Source organism: Copadichromis virginalis, linkage group LG15, assembly GCF_057382275.1.
Source record: "Copadichromis virginalis isolate Kocher_CV1m ecotype Utaka linkage group LG15, C_Virginalis_male_GT1.1, whole genome shotgun sequence".
NCBI lineage: Eukaryota > Metazoa > Chordata > Actinopteri > Cichliformes > Cichlidae > Copadichromis > Copadichromis virginalis.
In genome coordinates, this window is record NC_140632.1 from 22968290 (window position 1) to 22995066 (window position 26777).

The window sequence follows — 26777 nt, forward strand, 5'->3', positions numbered from 1 at the left end:
GATAGTTTTGGGACACTAGTTTGTCACCATCGTCAGACTGGTCTCTGAAGTAAAACACAATAGATTTTTTTTAATCTTATAAGCGAATCGTATCGAGCCCTAAAAATTTAGTTTCTCCCTGTATAAACTAAAAAAATTTTGTTCTTTTATTTTTGGGGGTAAAATCGATAACATCCGGTTTAGATCCCTCCACAATAGTCATCAACTTGACGTCATTAGACCAGAACGAGCGTGGAGCGCAGGTGCAGCGAGTGGTCCGTCCAATATTATCTTCCCCCCACCGGTGTGAGTTCGTTACATCGGCGTGGCTACGGGTAAAACAGGAATTAAAAATTAGCAGGTGTATTATATGCAGCTTTTTTATATTGAGTTTTGGTCACAGCAGTTGAAATGGGAACAGAGGAGGGTAGTAAAGAAGAGTCTGTGGAGCTGTTCTGTCCGAGTGAAGAGGAAATTGAGAGGTGGATGGCCAGAGCTTTTGACATGGTGAGCTCGTGTTTTTAATCACTCCGTTAACTCTTCAGCCGAGTCACGGCGACTTTGTTTGTTTTGTAAAATTTGCAGTTTTAAAGTAATTATTTAATTTTCATTTAAACTACTCGGTATGTGAACTACGAAGTTTCTATTTTTTTATTTGCCTTATTGTATTGATTGAGGTATTGGTTATTTTTCTAGATAATTTTATATAGTAATGCTACTTAGATGTCTTTATTTGTATTTCAGTTTTTCTGTTATAGCCCTCTGATGCCCTTTTTCTGCTGTTTATCCAGGCTCTGATCATGTTTAGGGATTAAGTAGTGATATTATATACAGCTGGAAAAAAGTTTCTTTATAATAGTAAATAATAAATAATGTAAACATTTGTCAGATGTGGTCACACAGGTGTCTCCGTGAACCTCGTGGATGTTTGTAGATAGCACTGTGATCTGTAGTAAACAGGTGGAAGAGAGTGTAATGAAAATCAGAGAAAATCTGTGTGTGAATGAGAACGAGATAGGTGTAATAGTCAAGGTAGACGAGTATAAATACCTGAGGTCAACCATCCCAAGCAACAGACAGTGCACAAGAGAGATGAAGAAGAGAGTACAACCAGGATGGAGCAGGTGGAGACGAGTGTCAGGGGTGATTGTTGACAGAAGGTCAGCAGCAAGAGTAAAAGTGAAGGTGATGGTAGTGAGACCTGCTGTGATGGTTTGGAGATGTGGCACTGAGAAAAATACAGGAGGCCGAGCTGAAGATGCTCAGATTTTCAGTTGCAGTGAGCAGGATGCACAAGATTAGAAATCAGAGGGAAAGCTTAAGTATTTGGAGATAAAGAGGCAAGGCTGAGTTGGTTTGGACATGTGCAGAACATTTACTGGATAAAGGGTGTTGAATGCAGAGTTGCCAGGCAAGGCCACAGAGGAGGTTCATGGATGTAGTGAAAGAAGGGTTAGTATGGCAGAGGAGGATGATAGAGATGGCAGGAGGCAGATGATCCACTATTATAATCCCTAAATCCTTAATAATTAGTGTATAATGTTAAAAATAATTTCATGTGCCTCCTTTATGATATTAAGAAATGTCTAAAAGTTTAATCTAGAGAACCCTAAAGACACCACGCTCTCAAAGCTGTGAGCTGCAGCCAGAGATCTGTGCACAGGTGTATTGGGGATTTTTCTCTTCTGAAGTTCTTCTTAACACTAACCAATTTTCCATCTTTAGTTGCTTCCTGTTAACTGCCTTTTTAAATGTGTTGCTGCAGGCGAAAGAAGCTCTGGAGAATGGAGAGGTGCCTGTCGGATGTCTCATGGTCTACAAAGACGAAGTTGTGGGGAAGGGAAGGAATGAAGTCAATGAGACTAAAAATGTAGGCAAAGTGTACAGCACAGTTATTTGTCTCTGCAAATGGAGATGTATGTATGAGTGGTCTTCTTTCAAAACTCATAAGTCAACAACTAAGACAAAGCAAAATGAATAAATTATAGAACTGATACATTAACTATTGGTGAGGAGAAGAAGAAATAATATATTGGTATATTAAAATGTAACAAGTTCAATAGTTTGAACAATTATCTGTTCAAACTATTGAACAAACAGGTCCCAGAGGGTCTGGGTTGATGGTCTCTGTACAGTAATCCCCCACTGTGTAGTTTGCTTTGACCGACCTAATTAGTTTCTGTAATCTGCGAGTGTCAGATCAATCACTGATCAATATTTGTCCTTAAGTAAGCCGGTGACTCTGCAATAGTGAGTCCTCTGCGGCGTGTGGAGTGAGAGCCCATAACTGAGAAAATCCTTTCATGGTGTGAACAGTTTTCCTTCCAAGTAAATGTGGCTCAAACTAAGGAAAAGTCCCCGCTGTCCCTGCATCATGTCTGATGAAAGATGAGCAAAAGGGAAAACACTTTGCTCCTTTTATTTGGTTGCTTGGGTCATTTTTGTCTTAAAGTCTGAATAGCATTATTTTTAAAGTCCATACAGGTACAGGAAATCCTTTCAGCTTTACATTTGAGTGCAAAGAGAGATGGTATCAAAAAGTGTTTTTACTGCTGAAGAAATTCAGAGTTAAAGCGTCACCTTATCTGGACCGAAGTGCAAAAAGTTCCCACCTGACCTCCACAGAATCAGCTGTGCTTTTTTGTTTAATGATTTCAGCCCATCTCATTAAATTACAAAGAGTCTTTTGTAAGTTTTGAAAGTTTCAGGGCTGAACCTCTGTTTAAAAACTGCAACCAAATCAATTTAAAGCCACTCTAAGGGTCACACTCGCCATTGGCTTTTGAGCATCAGTATGATGGGATATATCAGAGTTTCAATCAGCTGTTTAATGAAGTAGAGGAACAAATACCTGAGTGTCAACACGATACCTGAGGTTTGCATACGTTTCTTTGTGCGTGGTGGTTTTTTTCAGGCCACTCGGCACGCTGAGATGGTCGCTCTGGATCAGGTCCTGGACTGGTGTTGGCAAAGCAGCTTGGACGTGAAGAGCGTGTGCGAGCGGATAGCGCTGTACGTCACCGTGGAGCCATGCATAATGTGTGCTGCAGCGCTGCGCCTCCTCAGTATCCTCGCCTCACCTCTCTGCTAGTGTGTGTGTGTGTGTGTGTTGGGATTCAGTTGTTGTTCCTTTACCAGCTGTCAGACATCCCCGTGATCGTGTATGGCTGCAGGAACGAGCGTTTCGGAGGCTGCGGCTCAGTCCTGGATGTCTCCTCTGCAGACCTGCCTCACACTGGGACCCAGTTCAAGGTCAGTGTTTGCTCCTGATGTCTTTCTGGATTCCGCCTGCATGTTTGTGGAGTAGTTTGTGCTTCCTGCAGCTGAGTTCAGAAATCTTTAGGCAAGCAGATCAGCTCCTTTTCTGAATGGGATGTTCAAGAGTTACATGAATGTAAAGTCCTTGTGTGGTGCAGTGTGTATTATATGTGTGTGTGTGTTCAGTGTATTTCAGGTCACAGAGCAGAGGAAGCCGTAGACATGCTGAAGACTTTCTACAAACAGCAGAATCCAAATGGTGAAAAACAAAACCACTCTGCATGTCTTTTTTTTCTCCTCCTCATGCTCCATTATCAAAATGTTTTATATTTTCATACTTTACTGTTGCTTTTTTTACACTATTATTCCTTCTCTTCTTTTCTCACAGTGTTAAACTTTCTGTCTGTTTCAGCCCCCAAACCCAAAACAAGGAAGGAGTGATCTCCAAGAAACATCCTATTACAAGGATTTTTTTATAATATTATTAATTAAATTATATTTTACATACATTTTTGTCTATTGCTTTTTTTTTTTTACTATTTGTCTAACCTTTTCTTTACCTATTAATATGACCTTAATAAAGGACATCTTATTTACAGTTAGAATTTAGCATTAGTGTTTCTGTTCATGCAGACTGCCACCAGAGGGCGCTATAGACCAGCGGTCTTCCTGTCACTGAACCTCCACATAGAAGAAATAAAACTATAGTCTTTGGACTAATAAATACTATATTTAAAAGAAATTTATGATATTTTCCAAAAGTAAAGGCTCAAGAATGTCAATAAGAAATAATTTTTAGGAAAGAGGAGGCAAATCTTCACTGGATGTTGTGTGGGTGAACTTTACACGCTCTTTTCTCCGTCTTGCGTATTGATTTGTATCGTTCAGAAGCACACTCTTGGCCTGCTTCAGCTCTAAATGTGATGCATACCACTTCCTGTGATATTTTTCCGAGAACGAGTCAGGCAGTGTGAGAAACTAAGGAAGTGTGCCTGAGAGCGCTTCTCAACGGGAGTGACCTTCACAGCTGCTCGTATAAGAGAAACACACATGCTGACACAATTCAGCTCGTTTCACTTCCTCTCAGACACACACACACTCTGTGGTGTGTCAGTTGGTAGCATTAGCAGTTAGGTTGTATTGACAGTGTCTGTGTGTGCGTTGCTGGGTATGTGTGTCTGTTTCATGTGTCCTGCTGTTTTTATTCCTCCCCCTGGCTCAAAAAAGGGATTGATGGAATTTAAACTTTTTTGCACTTTCTTTTGCTCTTTGTCTTTTCAAGGTTGTCACCACTTCCTTCCTGTCTCCTTCCTTCCTTTTTGTGGCTGATAACTTCCTTCCTTCCTTCTCCATTTCCGTCCTTTTATTTGTTAATTTCCCACTCCCCTTCTTTTCCATAATTTTGGAAAAGTAGTTTTTTGTCTTAACTTTCTTCTACTTTCCGTCCTTTTTCTGCTTTTTACTTTTTTAATTTGCCATTCTCATTTTTTGCTATCTTAAAGTAGAAAGTTCTTTTATGTCACTGCATAATAAAATAATAATAATGATGAAACAGAATAACATTGTGCTAACACGATCAAGCTGCATATAATACACCTGCTAATTAGCACTATGTAATAGACTAAGTGCTACATTTTAATCACCAAAACTGAAGCACAAACTTATTGAAGCTCAAAGCAGTTCATGTTATTTGTTACATAGTAATTCCATTAAAAATGCACCAAAAGCATAAATGTGACGTTCAGATCAGCGACTCTCTTTAGATAATAAGAGTTATAAGCTTTAGCAGTGATGCTTAGCAGACGGCTATCGCACATCAATAGTCTAATATTCCATAATGTTAGTTAGTTTGTTTTTCCCCCATATACTACACATGGCTTTCTGATGTGCTGTTTTGAAACTTTAAGATTTCTTAGACGTGACGAAGGAGGCCCTAATTGTTAAACTGGACGCTAATTGTCTAATTACTGACATCTCATTAGCCAATGAGTATATCATTTTGATACTACCGCCAATCCTTCATTTTAAAACACAAGAATCATTTTCTAAACAGCTTTAACTTTTTTAGCCTATATGACTAAAAATGAGTGACTGAGCCAATAAACTCAGCAGGAAAGTATTTACGGGGGTGAAGTCAGAAAGCTGTTTTTCCACAGACTCTTACAGGCCTGGAAGTTTTGTTTTGTTTTTATTTTTTGCATTCACAGCTATCGCCACACTTCCACATTGGCTTCATTTTTCCCTCCTACACATAATCCAGGTAGGCTACGCTGCACAAAAAAACTGTATTTATATTTATATATATTTATATGAAAGTTACACCTATGAAAGCTTTGCTGCTGACCTACAAATGAATCCTGTAGGATACACTTCTGTGATAAGATGCCTTTTATAGGGTGAATAAAATGCTTTCAGTCTTCTACAGGATCAAATCCATTAGGATTAGTTCCCATATCAGTTGGGATACTGATATGGGAACTAATCCCAATACTTTCTGTATTTCAGCTTAAAATTGACTTAAATATTACACTTTTAGAAGGAAATTGAACTAATCAAACACGGCAGTGGGATTTGAAAATACTTATGTGCCATTATCATTCCTCTTCTCACCTGTTTTTATTGCTGAGCTTGTCATTAGTTGGAATTGAACTTAACTTGAAAATTAAAGCAGTTAATGGCGAATGAAGTTTTCATCAAGAGTCACAACTAAAGTTTGTTAAATTCCAAATGGCTGTTCTATAAAATCTAATTTTGTGCAAATGTTGGTGTCGCCTCCTGCTGGTCGTTAGAAAGAGTACAGGTTTCTGGCACGTTCACGTGTTGTCTTTCATTTACAGTCTGTGATCTTAGATGGTGTGATGTTTTAAACTGCCTTCTTCCTTTTTCTTTCTTGTGTTAGCAGTTCCTCACCAGTTAATTTACTTCAGCGTTTTTCCACTTCCTTTCATGACCTTGTTCACTTTCCCCTTCATTCCCCCTTACTATCTCTTCTATCATACAGGGTTTTTTTTTTTTTTCCCACTTCCACTTTTTCGTTCCTTTTATTACAAACTTGTAAAATACATGCACACGTTCCCACAATATTTTTTGTTTACTAAAATCATCACAAGAAGCAGCTGAGAATTTAAAGCCGCGTAGGTTTTCTCATGAACCCGTTTTCCTGAGGACAGTGAGCTCACAGATACATCAGATATATCAGATACACAGTTCTTTGTATTCACGTGAAACACGTGCCTCAGTCCAGCTCCTCTCTTCTCGTTAGCATGTAAATATATGCTAATACATGCAGAGCAGAATATTCGAGAATGTTTTAATGTGTCACCTCAGAGTGGAGGAGTTGATGTGTTAATGAAGAGACAGCGCGCACACACACACACAGAGCAGTGCAGGGTTGGCTGCGAGGCGCTAATGAACAGAGTGTGTTGTGTCAAACTCTCCTTTCCAAAACGACAGCGAGAGGAGTCTCACACAACCACACTTCTACACACACACACACACACACAATGGAGAACACCAAAAAAAGGAAAAAGCTGTGTAATACGAGATGTCACGTTGTGTAAAGGTGTTTTTATTATATTACTGTCACAAGAGAAGAGGTGTGTTTGTGTTCAAGGAGGAAGCAGATGCGGGGGGAGCTTAGCTGCTGACAGGAAGTGTTGCATTGATGTGTTTTTTGTGGGTTCACAATTTTAACCTTTGCAGTCTAAAGAAATCGAACTAAAAGGGTCGTGCTCCACCTTTCTGCTCAGCACAGAGGGGGAGGCATCTTAGCTTCTGCCTCTGCTTTGTTTTGCAAATTCTTTTAAGTCAAATATGTTTCAATCAGTCTGCATATATTTACTTTATGGTCTTTATGGTCCTAACTGTCTGTTTTCTTTGTCACATCTGTCCAACATTGAGAAACCCACCGCATTACTTATTTTCTGTTTGTTCCCGCTTTATTATTTTTTTCTGCTTTGGTAATTTTCTGCACACATCAGTTTTATTTTCGTCTCCTTATTTAATTAGTTCCTCTTTCATTGTGGGTCCAACTGCTTCGGTTCCTTCTTTCATTCTTGACATGTTTGCTTTCAGCCTCGCACATCTGGGCGACAGATCTCGATTTATTTTGTTCTGGTTTATTCAGCAGAGGCCTTGGCAATTTACAGCTAACGGGGTGTCATGAGTGTCATTCACATTGTGTCTTATTGTTGCTTGAAGTTTCCATTGTGACAGAGAGCTGGAAAACTCGGGCGCGGTGAATTCTTTCTCTCTTTGCTCACTGCTTTAACCCATCTCTGCTTGTGTGTGCGACCAGCATGGACACCGAGGCCAAATATTACAGACTTTATAAATCAAAGTAGTGTGTAGACTGTTAGCATCTTGTAATGTGTGTGGGTGTAATTAGGGATGAATTTATATTTCTATTCTTGGTTTTAGAGGCCTTATGAAGGTTTTATGACTAAACCGATGTTTTTATTAGTCTGATTATCTGATTATTATTCTCTAATTGGATGACTGAATTCTACCTGGTGTGTGAGTGATTATACGAACACTTTGTACCAATTGGAGGTCAGTTCGACCAAAACCTTGTGACTCAATCAAAAAAAAAAGTGTTAAGTGACACAGTAGGAGAAATGTATCATTCATTTTTGCAGAAAAGGCACATAAAGTGAAAAAGGGGGTGTGGCTTGAATCTTAAATGACAATGAATCTGATATGTTGCAGATATCAAATTCAAAATAAACCTTATTTCCTATCAAACTACCTTATTTGTTGAAGAAGATGTCGATGAATCTCACCATCATCCATGGGTTCAACTTCTTATATCAGTGTTGGTCAAGTTACTTGAAAAAAGTAATCAGTAACTAATTACTGATTACTTATTTTCAAAAGTAATTAGTTACTTAGTTACTTTTTAAAAACATGATACACAATCTGAATAAGTGATAAAGCGATGGATCTTTCAGCCCAGTTCTACTTTTTCTGCATAATCCATCATATAAAATGTAATCAAATGGAAAAGTCTCTTTTTAAAACTTGTTTTATTAGTTTTAATCTTTTAACTTTATGCATGAAGCAAACATTAAATTATATGCAACATTCTCTGACTGGAAGAAATTAGTTTATCATTTAAACCTATTTTCTGCACATTCCAGCACATAAAATAAAATCGTTTTCTTCCCACGCAGTGAACAGCGGACGCTAATGTTTTTGTCACTTTTACAGAATCAATCTCAAAGTAAGGTCAGTACTTCCACGCTTCAAACGCTGCACGCTCATCCTCTCTCCCGCACTCGATATATCATCCATTTTTGATCTGCACACAGCTGTTGTCACGAACGTCGCACTTGTTTATGTCATTGTCATAAAACACTCTCGCAAACGAAATCACGGTTTCGTAACGCAGCGTGCTTACGGGAAAGTAACAGTAATATAATTACCTTTTTTGCAATAGTAATCCCTTACTTTACTCGTTACTTAAAAAAGGTAATTGGATTACTGCCCATCTCTGTTGGCGACAGATGTAGTGAAGTACACACATTGGAGGACCTTTGATGAATCTGTCTTTCAGTCTCAAGTACAATATTCAGCTTTCAGACACCTTTTTTTTTTCCAGGTGTTTCTTTGATTAGATGTGTCGCCAGCTTTGCTGATGTTGTTGCAGGAAGCCTCGTCTCCCGTGACATGGTCTTGCTGTATTTCTTCAAATCAGATGGACTCTGGTCTATAGTATTCGGTAGTACTGACATAAATCTGATTGGCACACTAAAAAGGACAGAGTATGGTAAACGAGTCCAAGCATCACAGCTGAGCAGAGAGCACTAACTACTCTGTTAGATCCACTACTTCAATATAACTGCCAGGAAAAAGCTACTTTCTGTTGCCCCCTTTGTCACCATTTGACATACCTGTAAACGCCATATTACAGCTGTCCTGATTATTATCAGTGGCCTCCAACAGCATCAATCAGGCAGGTCATCATGTAAAGTGTGGCTGTATTTCCTGTCTTGTGACTTGCTATTAATATGTTTTGAACTTTGAACAGTTTGTTAAATCGACAGTCAGCCTCTGCACAGAGCTGCTGCGGTTGTAACTCGCAGCCAAGACGAACCTGTTCTCGTAAGTTTCTTTGGTTTTTTGCAGCATCGAGTGCAACTCTGGATTCACATGAAGAAAGAAAGTATTTTTAAATCAGACTTTATTGATAATTTACCGACCTCTAGTTTCTTTCACACATGTAGTGAGAGCGCAGGATGAATAGCACTAATAATAATAATAATAATCTTCAACACAGCACTGGTTTTCAATCATTATGAAGAAGCTAATAAAGAAATTTGTTCACTTGAATGTGCTCATTCCACAAAAACAAGTCCCATTAATGTGTGTTTCCTTTCCCTGCATACATGTGTTACATACACGTGTTTGCTGCATGTCAGAGTTGATGTCCTATGTTTTATGAAGATGTATGTATGTGCATATTTCGTCCATGTTTTGTCCTCGATCTGCAGGATGGATGCTTAGCTTTCGCTTCTGAGGAAACGAAAGAAAGCAAACAAAAAGATGAGCTCTCATTCATTACCTTTTTTTCTTCCTTATTTACATTTAATCGATGATGCATCTGTCTTCTTCTTTTTACTGCGTAATGTTATGGATAGAGTTCAAAAAGTACGTGTCTTTTCCACGTCCAGAGATGTCGCTTGTTTGTGTTCTGGTGCTGTCCTGTGAGTGCGGGGCAGGAGCAGTCCTCTGAAACGATTCTGAAGATCACTCACCTTTGACCTTTTCTTTGAGACAGAGACAAAAGGGGCCAGATTTAGTGAAAAAGATGGCAGGTGACCTTTATGTTACAAAAAATAGAAATCTGAGCATTTTTTGAGCAAAAACATGAGCCCGCACAGAGCCACCTTTGGTCCTTAGAGTGTAGGTGACACAGGTTAATGAGCAGGTGTGCGGCTACTCTTCAGAGCGCATTTATGATTATTTGGTCCTTTTAACTGTGCATTTTAAATAATATTATGTTTTTGTTGCATTTAAGAAGAAATGCTCATGTATAGGCACGCTGTGAACACACAGTTACTATAAAGATACATGTTTTTGTGCAAATTAATCAAACTAAGTGACCTAATTTAATAATAAATAAAATAGAATAGCTTTGAAAATACTACAAAAATAACAGTGACAAGCTTCATTTCTATAGCAAAGCACTCACAAGGTGCTCCACAATAAATAGCAGTGTTAAAACATTACAAAGTACGTAAAATGAGTAAACGTGAGGCTTGAACAAAATTATTATGAAACATCAAACAAAAGCCAGCCTCCACATTTTGTTTTGTTTATTTACTGAGGGGAACTGATTGTGCTGATCGTAAGAGGAAAATTGTTCCACAGTTTGGGCCAAAACGGCAAAAAGCAGCCAGATTCCAGCCCAGACCTGGAATCTATAACAGGAATTGATTGTCTGATCTGAGGGACTCAGGGTCGACATGCAGTGATTTTAAAGTAATCAGTGAAATTTTAAATTGGATTCTGTAGCGGATGGGAAGCCAGAGTAATTCTGCGAGGGCTGGAGTCGAGTGCTTGTGAGCGATATTTCTGCTGTGTTTTTTACTAACTGTAGACAGGAAACTGCTGCATCACTGAGGCATGTTTACAATGAGTTGCAATAATCTCATCAGAAGGAAATGAGGATATGGATAAGATGTTCGATTGCATTATTTGGAAGAACTGGTTTGACCTTTGCATTTGTAATCTGCGCACAGTGAGGCTGGACAAGACTTTTGATATACTGATTGAAACAGAGACGTTGACAGAAAAAATTGCACAGGTTTCTAGGAAATTGCTTCGGGTCAGTTATCAGGACACTTTCAATATAATTTTGACTCAGGTCCACCCACAGACCAGGCATGCCGCTAAGCCAGCAGTGTTGGTGGTGAAAGCAAGAAATCTGTCCACTGTTGTTTGGATTTAGAGTCCAAAGCTAGGGGGACTCAAAACTAACCTTTTAAATACTAAACACCACAACTGAGCTTCAGATAAACTAAGAGGATAATGAACCAGGTCATAGACACAGACTGTGACTCGCATTTTAGTTGTCAAAACATGAACTTTTTTGTAAAATTCTGTGTATTTGTTGCATAGTTTTTGCACTTTCAGTGCATCTAGAAAGTATTCACAGCACTTCACTTGTTCCATATTTTGTTATGTTACAGCCTTTATATTCAACTTTAAAATTATGCACATAACACCCCATCATTTGAAAGTGAAAAAAGGTAGCTTGAAGTTTTTGCAAATGTATTAAAAACAAAAACGTAACATACACATAAGTATTCAGAGTCTTTGCTTAATACTTTGTTGAAGCATGCTCTTTTTAAGTACGAAGCTAAAAGCTTGGAACACATATTTATGGGATGTTTCTCTCATACTTCCTTGCAGAACCTCACAAGCTCCACCAGGTTGGATGGGGTGTGTAGATTCAAGTCTGGGCTCTGGCTGGGGCGCACAACGGCACTCAGAGAGGATCCTGAAGCCACTCCTTCCTTATTTTGGTCGTGTGCTTAGAGTTGTTGTTGGAAGATGAATTTTCGCCCCAGTCCAAAGTCCAGAGTGCTCAGGAGCAGGTTACCATCAAGGATGTCTTTCTTTTTGCTCTACTCATATGTCCCTCGACCCCAACTAGCCTCCCAGTTCTTCATGATGACAAACTTCCCCACAGCATCATGGAGCCTCTACCATGCTTCACCAGGTGATAAGTGGTGCCTAGTTTTGTTTGTGTTTAAATTAATTTGCAAGAATTTCAAGGTAACTCTTTACATTTTGTCATTATGGGGTACTGTGTGTAGAACTTTGAGGTAAAAAATGAATTTAACTCATTTTGGATTAGGGCTGTAACACAGTCAAATGTGGACCAAGTGAAGTGCGATGAATCCTTACAGATGCACTGTAGAGAATGGAAAGAATCACTTACAGCAATGATGAGTGAAAATGACACTTGTTTTATTGCTAAAGAGCAGCGTGCAGCTACAGAGTCGCAGGTTCTGTCTTACGGCAACAATAAAAAGGTTTCCGCTCTTAAGCGTCTGTCCTTGTGTGTTTTCAGATCTCTGCTTGGAGCCTGATTTTGACTCTGTCGTCTCTGAGAAGCTTGTATCTAGTGACCGTTATTTTACAACGTTCGATTGGTTCTGAATCACATTTTATTCAACTTGAAAATAACAAAATAATTTCTTATTATTTCTTATTACTTCAAAAGGATGTTTTACGAATTTAGCCCTCGATGTGTGACAGCTGAAGGGATTTTTGAGACTCAAAATGTGGTTTTAGTGTCAGGGTTACAATTGGGTTATGGTTATGGTAGGTTTAGGGTCAGCATTAGGCATTCATTTTTGATGCTTAGGGTTAGGGTAAGTGGCTATGGAAAGCATTATGTCAATCAGATGTCCCCACAAGATATAAATGCCCAGTGTGTGTGTGTGTGTGTGCGTGTGTATACCTGTGTGTGGTTTCTCCCAGATGTAGCTGTTGAGGATTTCTCCGAGGACATAGAAGACACCAATTACTGCCATCATTGCACTGAAGAAGGCGACTCGAGCTACGGGTGCGATGCGCTCCAGCACCGGGTACACCCACACGCCCGTCACCTGGTGCACCCAACATGTCCTGAGCAAGCAGAGATATTGATGGGCTTTATTTTACACATCAGTTACTATACTGTAGTCCTTTGGCTTAAGTTGAACTAGAGGTAGACTGGATGCTACACTGACTATTAATGTATTCTGTGGCATAATAAAACCAGTAGATTTCACCGCAAAGCTAAACATACGGAATTGTTGTTTGATTACATACTGCACCTTTAATTCTCCCATACTGCTAAATGTCAAGGCACTTCACTTGTTACTTATTTAGGACGTGTGGTGTACGCGGCATTTATTGACTGCTGAGAAGAGTAAACATTCATTACCAGAGGATATATCCCACACCGAAGCAGCACACCGCCGCCAGACCCCACAACCTGCTGGGATACCGATGGTGGGTGGTCCGCATCTCGATGATGATGAAGGGAAGGACAGTGGTGTGCTGAGCGAAAGAGAGGGGAACCGATGAAGGTAAGGATAGCTTCAAAACAGTAAACATCTTTCTGGCATTCATTGAGAGGTTTCTCTTGAACTACCCAAAACCAACAAAAGCAAAAATGGGAATTAGGGAACTAATTGCCATTTTTGGCATATTGTACCCAATATTCATCGCAGCTACATCATGGACAAGGCTCAGTGCAGACTTAAATCGAAAGATGGTAAAGTGACTGCTGAAGCTAGTTAAATCTTTGAAAAAGAAGTGCTTTCCTTTTCAAAGATTATTTTATATTACTAAACCAAAGGCTTCCAGTTTCAAAAAGTCACAGTTACACAAAACATCGGGAAAAAAAGTTCACAAATCTTACAATCCTTACAGGACAAGAAGGTTACGGCTTAGTTTTAACCTTGAGGTGCTGAAGGCCACGGAAACACTAGCATGATAATTAACATGGCTGGAGTAGAGACTGAAGATTTTTAAGACTGAGATGATATCCTAAAAGTTTCATTTTCAAGTTAATTTAATTGAAAACGACTTCATTATATTTTTTTTGTTCGTACTGTGATTTAATTTTTTTACCAGCTTGATAAGGTTGAAGTCATAATGACGTGGATAAGAAAAAACGAAAGGATTTTAAAACGCTTTTTGATTGAAGCTTAAGTTCCTTTATTTAGAAACAACCACCTAATGGCCATTTGTGGTACTGCACATGAAAGCAGCCAAGCTATAAACAGCTAACACTTTATTATTATTGTCATCACCATTATTGGAAAAATCTCGATTATGAAGACAGAGCCATGACTCTATTCTGCTCTGTATTCCTTTATCCAACCAGCAAAACAAACAAGGAAATAACACACTATCCACCAGCGTTTAATTTTCTTTAATTGATTCATTTCTGCAGTCCCAGAAGTCCAGAAAAACTGGAATAAAATAAATAAAATAAGATCCCTGTACTCTATTTACATTACATGTAACCCCAATTGTCACTGGTTTGGTCTGTTTTTAATTATTCATTCATCTCTAAATACAGAATGTGTGTGTGTGTGTGTGTGTGTGTGTGTGTGTGTGTGTGTGTGTGTGTGTGTGTGTGTGTGTGTGTGTGTGTGTGTGTTCAGGCACCAGAGTTATCCATCTAAACACAAAAGTGCCATTTAATGGAGGTCACGACATGTGGTGCTATTTTCTCTGAAGCCATTTCTCACAAAAACACATGAGAATTGTCATTAATGTGACACACTCACAGCTGTTTGCACACGCACAAACACACACTTCCTGCATGCTTGTAACATCTGTCTTATTCATAATCCACCAAACATCACTAATTCAATCATTTCATCCCACTATTAAAGTCCACTAGTGTGCACTACTATCCAGCAGGGGGCACTCACACACATGCCTACAAACCAAAAATCAAGCATAATTGTCTCAGTAGAGTTTAAACCTCTTACTTCACTTGCTCTCAGAGGAGCACAGCTGTCGATCGGTGTGTGTGTGTGTTTGTGTGTGTGTGTGTGCGTGCCTAACCTGAGAAGTGTCAAACAGTTGAGCCTTTTAGTCTCCAGCAGTTGAGCTTGTCGGATTTGTTATGTTACAATGGGATGATGTTCCCAGACGGACAGCTGGGAGTGATGCTGTTTGTACGATGCTGTGGGCTACAGTGGATGTACACGCTGGTGCATTTCTCCTATAAGAATTCTTTATAAGGAAATTCATAAACAATAAATGCCTGCATCAATGTGAACAGCTAAAAATGGAGTACCCAGCCACAAACTGAAGAAACAGCTGTAACAGAGGCGCAAAAGACAACAAAACTGTAATTCAATCAATTAGCTACACAATTATGCAACAGTATCCACGCTTCACTCAACAAAGTAACAGATTAGCGGCTCCTGTGCGAGTGACTCAGCGTATCTCAGCAGGTTCACTGTAGGAGATGATCTCTGCTGGTGTGTGAGAAAAGTCGCTGCAGTGACAGAAACTGAACGCTTTCAAGTGCCACCTTAGTTACTCATGCATAAAGTTCAGGTAAGCAGTAAATTATGAAGGATCCATATGGTTAAAAATAAGTAGCCTTAAAATGTAAATAATTTCTGCCATTTATGGTTTCCTCTTTATATTCACATGCCGCAAGGGCCAGAAGGTACGAATGCTAATGCGCACCACGTTCACCGTTTTATCATCAACATTCGACAACATCTTTGGCTTTGTAGGTGGGATCATTTTGTGCAGAAACAATCATATGAAATGCCATTTTTATGTGAGAACCTGAAGCGGAAAGATTGGTTTAACAGAGGAAGTTGATAACTTCTGCCATTATCTCAGATGGGTTTCAGACATGTCTGTGAAGGTTCTCAGTCATCCAGGTCATCGTAGTCAAAGGAGCTTGCAAAGAAAAGCGTCTGGACTTCTTTAAGTTGCTTAAGTTGCTTCAGCTAAGACAGAATGATCGGCTGAGTTTTTTGTAGTTTAGCCCTCTGCTCTACCTTGTGAGCTGTAAATGTCTCAAATAAATCAGTATATACATTTCGACACAGGAAAACAATAAGTGACCTTCAGATTACAGCAGAATTTCAGTGTTAAGTGTTCAGTATTAAACTTCTCATTGTCTGAGAGACAGGATGTGTATGTAGCATACATGCCAGTAAGTAACAACACTGCATCATTTACAGAAAACAATCTTTATCAGATCAATAAGTGGAGTGGCCCACACTGATTAGCATCACTTTCGTTTTTCCCAGCCTGATTAGCTGATCTTGTGGCTTTACAGCCAGACTGAAGAGCAGACAGAGCTAAGTGATGGCTGGTGCTGGATTTTTTTTACAGTTCATAAATACATTTCAAAACAACCACCTTACAAATAAACGAATGAATCTAAAAAGAAAAAAACAGCAAGGAAATCAGTAAGTGGTAATCTTTCCTTCAATCATCAACGGTAGCATGACTTTTGTGGCTTGCCAGGCTTTAATCAGATGCTTGCATAACACCAAATGATTATATAATAATGCAGCCAATATGCATAATTTCTAAAGTTCCTGAAAGCTACACAGGCTACAAACAAGTGACATACCCATACTCGCTGCAGCTTACAGCCTTCTGAAGAACCACAAAGTGCATTTGGACTAATGAGCTGATCACGATGATTATATATGTACACTACGGTGCAATACAAACATGTAGACTTTGTTTATCTCAGTCAATGCTTCTGAATGAAACTGGAGAAAATTGTCCAGTCTGGCCACAGTGCTATTAAGCAGTTTCAAGGTCTCTTGCTAGCTAACATGTGGTGCACGAACAATGAAACCGGATTCATTTCTAATCAAAGTCGCAAATTAAGTGGAGCGAAACGAGGGAAGCTTGCAAATAATAAAAAGAAAATTGAAAAATAACTCCTAAGTATGTCATTGCGTGTTTTCACAAGCTTACCATTAAATTAAAATATTTAAAATTTTAATCCATGTGACAGATTCTTTCATTTACTAAATATCGTGTTTAAAAGTGAATTTAAGCAGGACGCATGAGGCCCACTCACTGGCTGTGAATTCACCGGACAATGACCGCACCATTCTCTTATGTGTGCAGTTGGACATCACAAAGTCTTTGCGCTTGAGAATTAGCAGGCAAAAACAACAGATTATTCCCAATCTATCTACTGTATATATCCACAAATATCACACATGCACCTTCTTCAAAGAGGGTCAGAAAAGTTCAAGGCTGCTGTGCATGTCTTAAAATGGCTTTAGTTTCTGTGTCTGTAGGGAATCGGAAGGTTTTGACGTTCAGTTACAGTTTAGCAATTCTCAAACATTCTAAGTGGTTTTCACAGCAAATTAAAAATTTCTGAGTGTCTATTTGTGAACGCAGCACTGATCTGTACACTGACCGCGGTGTCAAAGCCTGACCTTGACTCCTTTTCAGGCTTCCCTTGAAGCACTCGGAAAGGTCAGCGTGGAGATGCCAAGAATGCACAAACTGAGTAACAATATAGCTCTGTCTCCTAGGGTCTTAAATTTTAGGTTTCTCCTCCTTCATTGTACTGTACACACAGACACACAAGCAAATGTCCTGACGCTGCATTTTTCCCCCGTGCGCCTCAGAGGAATTCCAGTCTCCCGGTCAAGTATAAGTTTAGTATCTGCTGAGAGGACGCGTAAATAATACTCCCTTTATTCCCTCTGTCCCTCTCGCTCTCTATTTTTGCTCCTGTGTCTCTTCCTTTGTTGTTCTCTCGCTCACCCTCTCTATGTCCATCTCCCCCCAGGAGGTTTGCGGTTACACTCCAGCAGCCAGCTTTCGGCCTCCGTGGAAAATCCCCCCTCGCCGGCAAACAGCAGTGGTGCGATCCTGTGGTCTGGGGCTAAAAATGGGACAAACCATCTCACACAGAAATACACAGCTGGGGGCCGGGTGGGGTCACATGACTGAGGGCAGCTTCGCGAGGTCAAACATCTTCCAGCGGCAACGAACCGCTGAAACTGACGCATCAGAAAAAAAAGCTTTACTGTGGGAAAGGATTTAAAAGGAAACCATCTGACTCGCAAGTTCGAAATTCACCAAAATCAAAAGAAAACATTTTATTCGAGAAACACTAACCATGCTATTGATTGGCTCTTGAGAAAGGTGCTACGGCTGAAATTATGACACTCAAGTGGTAGTTAGTATAACAAGTAGGCAACTTTGGTAATTTTTGCATCACTGCAATCATCAGTGGGTTTTAAATTAAACGATCAAGATGTGACTGAAGTGCAGACTTTCAGTTTTAATTCAAAGGCTTAAAAAAGTATTACATTGACTGATTACAAATTACAGCCTTTTTTAGTCAGAGCAGTCCTCTGTTTTCAGAAGCTCAAAGGTAACTGAACAATTGATTGACAACCAGTATCATGACCAGTTGAGGCCTGTTTCCTTGTTATTCCAAGACAAATTAAGCAGACAAGAGATCTTGAGGTAAACTTGCACTTGGAAGCATTTCACAGGAACTGGAAATATTAGATCCAAAGAAGGAACGTCAGCTAAGCAACAGCAAATGCCTAGAAAATGTGGATGATTGCAGAATTCTGTCCATGGTTAAGGAAAACCCGCTTCCCAACAGCTGAACAATCCAAGAATATGGTGCACCTACCTCACTGGAGGTTTCATTCTCCAAGTCTACAATCAAGACATGCCTTCATGGATGGAAATACAGAGGTTTTACAACAAGGTGCAAACCACTGGCTACACCCAAAACAACAAGGTCAGATTAGACTTTGCCAGAAAACACTTAAAGAGCCTGCAAAGTACAGAGAAAAAAATCTTAGGATAAACCCACTAAGGGTTTATTGATGATGTGACTGCTGACAGAAGGAGCCGGATGAATTCTGAAATGAATATGTTTGGGTAACCTTGAAAAAATAAAATTCATGATTGCATTCATTGTATCCAGGGATACTGTGGTGGGTATTATTCTTTCAGAGTAACTGATGATGAAAGTATTAACTGGTTACAGCTCGTTTTACTAGCCGTGTCCACTTTAATCAGTTTAATTTTCCCATGTGTTTATTTAAATGTATGAGAAATATATGATTGGTGTATAAAATATTGAGTGAGTGCCATTCTAGACCAACACAACTTCTTAACTCTCCACAATAACATCAAATTGACTCTTTTATTAAGTTAAACTGACACTTTTCATATCTTTGCAAACTTTTGTAACCTGAAGAGAATTCAAAATAAACTTCAGTGGGTTTGGGGGGAAATATTTCCCTCCCTATAGTTACAGCTTTAGAGTTTAAGCAGTCAGAGGGAAGCAGCTGATGCAGAGCTCATTGCTTAGTCTTTTAACCCTGCACTGATAAAGGTTTTTAACTGAACTCAAGCTGAACTCTGAAAATCAAAAGATAAGTCTCCTGTTGACATTTTTCTCAGCTTTCCAACTAAAGGAGCTTATCATGTCACAGAGAGACAATCCAGTTACACTTTCTATCACTCACTGAAAACGTGTGTGAACTTGAATGATCCTGCGGCAACACTGCCAGTATTTAGCATGATGTTTTTCTTGGAATAAGTTGCATATTTAACACCAATATTAAAGTTTCTTTTAGCTATCTTCTACTTCTGAAGCCTACTCCAGAGTACTGATCTTTAATGAAGCCAAATGCCCAAAATGTTTTGATAAACTTAACTCTTTGCTTTATTGCATCAACTAAAGGTAAGTAAGACAAAAGAAGTGAAAGCCCTAAAAAATTACAGTATCTCAAGACATTTGCACAGTACTGCACCTTAAATAACTGTAATAGTAAAATTGGCAAAAACCTGCAGCCTAAGTAGCATTTTCAATTTCCCCAAATCAAAAACGATGCTTTCAGTTTGCTTGTTTTAATCAACCCACAATTCTTGCCTCCGAAATTAGTCAGTCTTGGATAATAAAACAGCAGCAGCTCACCTTCTCACTGTGGAGAAGCAATTTCTGATAATTTCCTCTCATTTGACATCACTGCAGCTCCACATGATATGTAAAAGGTAAAAATAGGTTTTCACATTGGCACAGCGAATGAGTCTGACGAGCACACACGGAGTGATAACGATGCAGGCTGAGCAGACAAGAGATGAAGGTTAAGTGTGGATGCTGAATGAGGCTTCTGTGCATGTGTGTGTTTGTGTGTGTGTGTACTGAAACTCCACAGCCAGAACCAGAAGAGCTTTAATAACAAAACAATGACTGTGTGTGTGTGTGTGTGTGTGTGTGTGTGTGTGTGTGTGTGTGTGTGTGTGTGTGTGTGCGCGTGCGTGCGTGTGTGTGTGTGTGCGTGCGTGTGTACGTGCCATAAGTCAATGGTGTCAGACCCAGTGTGAGGCTATAATCCCCTGTTGCTAGGAGAAACCTTGTGGTGTGTGTGTGTGTGTGTTTGCCTTTATAAACTGCAAGATTAACAGAAAAAGAAAACACACACACTATCAATCTGCTGGTTTTGCTACACTTATGAACACACTGCTTTGGCCACCATGGAGAAGCCTGACCCTCTGTGGGGCTGGGACAATTCTGTTTTAAGTATACAAGGATATAAATATAAATAAATGATGGTCAGTGTTTTTGTTGTTATTTGTGTAGTTTTCCTAGACACCAACACTAAGCACAATGATGGAACAGGATCCCATCCTTGTACTTATATTCTCCACATTTCCTGAATTTCTTTCAGCTTCGGTGTGCGAGCCTCTGCTGTGTGCCGCTGTCATTTACAGCCATGCTCTTTGGAAGCCTTTCTCTCTTCACTCTTGACTACCATGTCTCACAGTGTGCGCTTCTTATTAGAGTTTTATATCTTTTAAGAGTTCTTAATTATCTTTATCTTATTTTATTTTCATTTAGTTTCCAAAGTTGTTTTGCTTGTTTCACTTTGTCTTCTGTTGTTAAGAAATGCACAGTAAGACAATAATAAAAACACTAGACACAGTCAAGCAGGCTGTAAAACCTATAAAAAAGACCTCTGAATTGTTACTTTCAGTGTAAAGAAATGTCTGAAATGTCTTGAGAAAAAAAAGGCAATTTTAATAATACCTCTCACTTTATCAACATTATAAAGAAACAAACCTCTCTTTTAAATGGTGAGTAAGAAGGAATTTTTCTTTTATTAAACTGAATATTAACAATAAAACAAATTAATTTTCTTGCAGTTAATGGTTCATCAGCTTCTCTGGTATATGAAGTTAATTCTTACCTCCTCTTACACATAATGCAGAACCAAGCCAGTCCACATCCAGGGCTTAAAAAATGTATCTAAGATGCTGGTTTTACATAAAATACATGAACATCCCTTTAGTAAAAGGACTGATTTATTAGAGCCCACCTAATGTAGCATACTTAAGACTGATACTGATGCTAATATTCAGTGATTCTGATATATCGGGTGATATTTTTTTACTTTCATACAACGTTGCAATGTCAACACTCTAAGCATGGCCAAAGGGTGTAAAATACAGAAATCAACAGACAGATCAACAAACAGCTAATATCAGGCGATAATATCAGTCAGCTGATAAATCTTTTTTTAAAAGCAAGAGGGCTTTTTTTTTTTCTTTTTTTTGATTTCCTCTCATGCAGTTGCTTTTATTTTCTTGCATCTTAAAAATGGAAAAATGAGAGTTTGAGCTGCACTTATAAATGGGTCAAGATTGACATTAAAATAAAATTTAAGTTGCAAAAACTGCGCCTTAACTAAATTAACGAGTGAAAGCAACAGTAAAAAGGAGGACAAGCTGCAAAACACCAAAGTCCAAAAGGGTGGCGTACCACAGTCTCAGGGCCCCGTCACGGGATGAGAACCAAGTAAAACTAAGATGAAAAGAAAATGAATCTACGAGTTAAAGAAACAAAGAGCACCACATTCGAAACAGGAAATGAACCGTGGTCTCCTGGCTGATAAACCTGTCCCTGATACTGCCACCAATTATCCACCCCACTTTGCACAGCACTGCTAAAATAGCAGAGAACATTAGTTATTCTATTACTGCAAGTTTAGCAAAAGCATCCCAAGCACGGTTAATCTGAATCAAACAACAGGGCAAAATAAGTCTCTTACTCATTTCTGTACCCCACCCATCCCCCTTGTGCAGTCAACTGAGGGGAAACATACTTAACTTTAATCCCAAACCCAAGCCTGCAAATGACAAAAGAAAGCAATCTGCAATCTGTGTGTATAAACTCATTGCATAATGAGCATTAGCAAACAGCGGATAAATCACGACAGTTCAGTTACGAGCCTGCAGGCAATCTTCTTTTTGTTAACTTCCAATTAGCTTCTAGCTGTGAGAGTCAGACACATTATTACAATATCATGTCTCCTCTTTCTCCCTCGGTCAACATCACTCAACCCTTCCCTCCTCCAATGGGAACGGCCATATGGTTGCCGTGGTAGCCCAGATAAACAAACAACAGTGATACCATGGAATACCGCAAAATATTTACAACCACACACACACACACACACACACACACACACACACACACACACACATACAAAAGACTCCTCACGTTTTCTGTGTCTAAGGGACACGCATGCACGAAGGCTTTGGTAGTGCTCTGGTTGTTTTGGTCTTTGGCGATGGCACCATAGCAACAATTCTATTACATCAACTCCTGGAGTATGATACATCAAACTACACACACACACACACCATCTTTGTCTTTTTCATTTCAGCAAGCGTTAACGGGAACGATCACCTCACACGCCTCTGTGGATCACTTTCTGGCTGCAGGAAGTTTCATGAGGTTTTGCATATCACAGACAGAGTTCTGGAAAATTTTCCGATTATCACTCACAACACACACAGCTGACAGCACTATCAGCCAGGAGGTGTGGTGTGCTGGTCGTTGTCTAAACATGAGATTAAACCTGCTTCCTCTAGATGACAAATCAAAGCGACCCGCCGCTCGCTCTATTCAAATTTAGAGGTTCACCAGCACCAGTGTTCTCCACTGATAAGATTTATTAAGGTTTATGGAGTTATGATCCACTGACATGACTAATAACCCAAGGAGGACCAGCTTTACATGTCCTGCCATACAGAAACCTAATATGGCGATTCATCAATCAATACAACTGTTTAGTGCCACTTCTTCCACAGCAGGCTGAGGAGAGGGTTTCTCAAACATCCTCCAGGTTCCCATGACAGTCCTGAGGCAAATGCATGCCAGGGGAAAGATGTATGAGTCCTGCACTTGATGTGCTCACCCAAAGTGCCTGATACTGTGCAAAAAATATAAAAACTTTTAGACATTGCCTGTCTCTGCTTTACATTTTACGTCTTTGAACATCTATTATTCTACACAGAGGTAAGATAAGATAAGATAAGATAGAACTTTATTAATCCCTCGGGTGGGTTCCTCTGGGAAATTCGACTTCCAAAAAAAGCACAGCAACGACCGAAGTTACAGTTACAGAACTGTTATATATATATATATATATACACACACACACACACATACACACACATATATAAATACAGAGACAAATATAAATAAAATATACAAAGGGGATAAATAGAATAAATAGGAATAAAAAATAAAAAATAAAAATACAAGGTCCTCAATTTAGTTAAAAGTTCTTTAGCCCTGACTTGAGACAAATGGGATCACATTTTTAACCATTTTATTTTCTTAACTTGGGGACAAATTCTCCCTCTCAGCTTCAAATCAGATGAGTCTAGAACTTGTAATGTCTTTTTGTAAAAGTGCACAATACTAGACAGAGACACAGCCTGTCGGTGTGGAGTTTTCACACTTTCCTGAAGTCTGTGTGGGTTCTCAGGCTTCCACAGTCCCAAGACAAGCTTGTTAGGTTAATTTGTGAATGTAAATCAGCCACATGTGTGGATGTAAGCATGTAGCTGTCTCTCTGTGTTAGCCCTGTGACCACCAAACCACGTGTACACCCCACCTTTCACTCTATGAGAGCTGCCATAGGCTTCAGTGACCCCTATGAACAACATAGACCTGGGGCCCGTTCTTCGTACGTCGCTTACTACATCCAAGATCAAATGACACATCCAAGATCAAATCATCGCGCTAACCGTGAGCTCGCTAATCCGGTTCCCCGAACACACCTGCTGTTGACGATTACTACAGCTGGACGCAGGAATTTGACATCACTGGGTGTCGTAAAAGGGGCTACGCATCGATAGTAGAAACATTGATCGGCAACCCGCTGATTGGTCGGCGAAAATGTCGAAGGGGCGTGCTCGGTATTTTCCGGCAGCAGAGCAAGAACTCTTGAGTGAGGGATTTCAGGAGTTTCAGAGTTTAATTAAAACGCAAGAGAACACTGCAAAGGCTGCAAAAGCAAGGAGAGAGGGCTGGCAGAAAGTTGCTGACAAATCAAACTCGTAAGTAATTCAATAATAACAATAATAATGGAGTGGATTGATATAGCACTTTTCAAGGCACCCAAAGCGCTTTACAATGCCACTATTCATTCACTCTCACATTCACACACTGGTGGAGGCAGCTACGGTTGTAGCCACAGCTGCCCTGGGGCAGACTGACAGAAGCCAGGCTGCCATATTGCGCCATCGGCCCCTCTGGCCAACACCAGTAGGCGGTAGGGTAGATTTATCATATCACACCATATTATCCAATATTATATTACATTATATTATATTATAATATGTTATATTATATCCCCTTTCACATTAGAGCCACAACAGGACCCACTAGAACATGGGAACAGGTAAAAGTGAAATATAAGAATATTCTACAGAATGGTAATATTTATCACTTATATTGCTTGTCGTCTCTTGGAAAGAGACCCTGAAATAATCTGTTTGTTTGTTCATAACAGCAACCAAGAAAAGGGCAGAGCAAAAAAAAAGACAGGTGGTGGTCCTGCACCCCCTCGTCAACAAGTTGGTTAAGTAAATAATACCCTCACGGGAATATCGATATCTCTCTATGAGCACACTGTCGCGCTGAGCTAAAGGATCCTGTCTGTCCCGCAATATACGCTGAATTCTGAGGACTCTCCTTATCAATCTTGCACCTTCCGCAATGGGTTGGTCGCGTAAACGGACAGGACATGGCTGCGACAGGCTTCCCAAATCCACCTTCGCTTTTATAGCCGTGGTCTCTCATCTTGATTACACGAAGTAATTTACAATTGCTACTCTGAAATATGAATTACATCTGTAATAATCACATACATGTAATAGAATGTTAATAGTACATTTCCCTTTTTTAGGAAATGACCTGTATGTATCTGTGTGAAATCAATAAAAGGATCAAGTGCTGCATTATCTTTAGTTACATTGATGTTATTTATTTATGGTGAAACAGTGGAAAAATATCGCTGTTGCTTTCGTATAAATGACGCGGACATACCTGCGTGGCCGCGATCTAATCCTGTTTACATAAAGTAAACCTGCTCCCGAGCAGGTTTACGCTTACGGCTCTGTTGCTATGACAGCAAGTCCCGGATGAGCTTCGGGGAACCGAACGATCCAGGATCACGCGAAATCGTCAACAATCTCATCCGGCTAACCTACTTAGCGAGGTACGAAGAACGGGCCCCAGGGCTGCCCAATCCCGGTCCTCGAGAGCTACTATCCTGCAGCTTTTAGATGCATCCCTACTCCAACACAGCTGAATCACATGGTTTGATTACCTCTTCAGCATGCCATCGTGTTTGGCAAAGGCCTGATAACAAGCCATTCATTTGATTCGGGTGTGTGGGAACAAGGATGCATCTAAAAGCTGCAGGACGGTAGCTCTCGAGGACCGAGATTGGGCACCCCTGACATAGACTGAAAGAAATCTTAATGGTTCAAATTAAGTCCCAAAAGCTGCAGTTCCTCTAATGACCACTAGAGGCTGGCTCAAAAATGTATGTCAATCCCCACAGACACTCATGTTAAAAAAGCTAATGTAACTGCAGAAATAAACATGTTTAACGGTTTTGGTCTTTAGAGATTGGTCAGATGTTGCACCAACTCACTCATTTAAAACGTTTGGATTATTAGCGACGTGGTTCACCAGCTGCATCAGCTACTTCTAATAACTCAACTGGACCCCTTCATGAAGTTATAACTTTGATGTGCAGTTTGCGGTTAGTCTACACAGTGCATCCATACAGTTTATACACACAGCTTGCTGATCAGGCTTCTACCACTCGCTGATGCTCATGGTTAATTCTGGCTCCAGGATGCTAATGGCTAAGCTTTAGGCTATTATTTCAGCTCTAGAAAAGGGGAGGACTCTAGTTCCCAAACATGAAATGGTTTTACTGGTCTGCTCAGATATGTTCCACAATCTTTTCTGCTCAACAGATGTATCACCAGCTTGGGTGAATACTGAGTATGCATCAGTACCAAACCTTCCATTAAAGTTATATAAAGCCTATCAGCATATTGGGGATACCCTTCTCATTTCTCACTTCTCCCTCACAAGGGAAAACACCTATTTCAGAGCAGGGCGGGCAGATGGTGGTTTCAAAATATGTGCTGACAAAAGTGTAAAGAAGACAGGAAACCTTTTTTTGAATGGTAATTATCTTTCACTCGGTGCGCCGTGTCAAAATAAATCACATTCCTAAAATGCACATTTTGAGGTCTTTTATTTCATCCAACTCTAAACTCCCACTATCATCTGAAAATCCTACACCTGAAAGCCTAAAAAGGAAAGATTAAACTTACATGTTCCTCGCGTTCTTCTTTGATGTATTATGAGGTTAGATAAAGCCGTTACAATACAAATGGTTGAATCCCAGAAAAGCTGAATAATTGGTCCCAACATCCCAGACTCATGTTGAAAAAGTTTGTGAGGAAAATCTGCTCTGGCTAACTGCATGTTGATGTGCTCAAGACTGAGTAAATACCCTTCATACAGAAGAAGCTACGAAGAAAAAAAAATGTGTTTCTATGGGTATGTGTCCAAATAATTTTACAGTTAATTTGAAGCACTCAACTCTAATTTGGACTACTCCAGGCCAGGAGAATGATTCTTATCATGGAAAAATATGGAA

The 26777-nt window shown here is 39.6% G+C and overlaps 2 protein-coding genes and 1 long non-coding RNA gene across 3 annotated transcripts in view; 2 read left to right on the plus strand and 1 right to left on the minus strand.

Annotated features, from left to right (window-relative positions):
- Window positions 1-218: 218 nt before the first annotated feature.
- On the plus strand, window positions 219-3746 carry adat2 (adenosine deaminase tRNA specific 2). The gene is made up of 6 exons (XM_085432538.1): window positions 219-486; window positions 1745-1849; window positions 2894-3044; window positions 3125-3231; window positions 3424-3496; window positions 3650-3746. Exons 1-6 carry the CDS (start codon window positions 391-393, stop codon window positions 3676-3678), a joined length of 561 nt encoding a protein of 186 aa, XP_085288664.1. The 5' UTR covers window positions 219-390; the 3' UTR covers window positions 3679-3746.
- A 5093-nt stretch (window positions 3747-8839) lies between these two features.
- The window catches only part of aig1 (androgen-induced 1 (H. sapiens)), a 31801-nt gene continuing 13863 nt past the window's right edge, over window positions 8840-26777 (minus strand). The window contains exons 4-6 of the mRNA XM_085432539.1: window positions 13178-13293; window positions 12710-12876; window positions 8840-10004 (exon numbers count right to left, since the gene is read on the minus strand). Of these exons, the coding sequence (XP_085288665.1) occupies window positions 9985-10004; window positions 12710-12876; window positions 13178-13293 (303 nt within the window). The 3' untranslated portion in view covers window positions 8840-9984. The remainder of the gene's footprint in view (window positions 10005-12709; window positions 12877-13177; window positions 13294-26777) is intronic.
- LOC146692453 (uncharacterized) lies at window positions 13258-18707 on the plus strand. The gene is made up of 2 exons (XR_014915194.1): window positions 13258-13322; window positions 17552-18707. It is a non-coding gene; the product is annotated as an uncharacterized LOC146692453 (long non-coding RNA).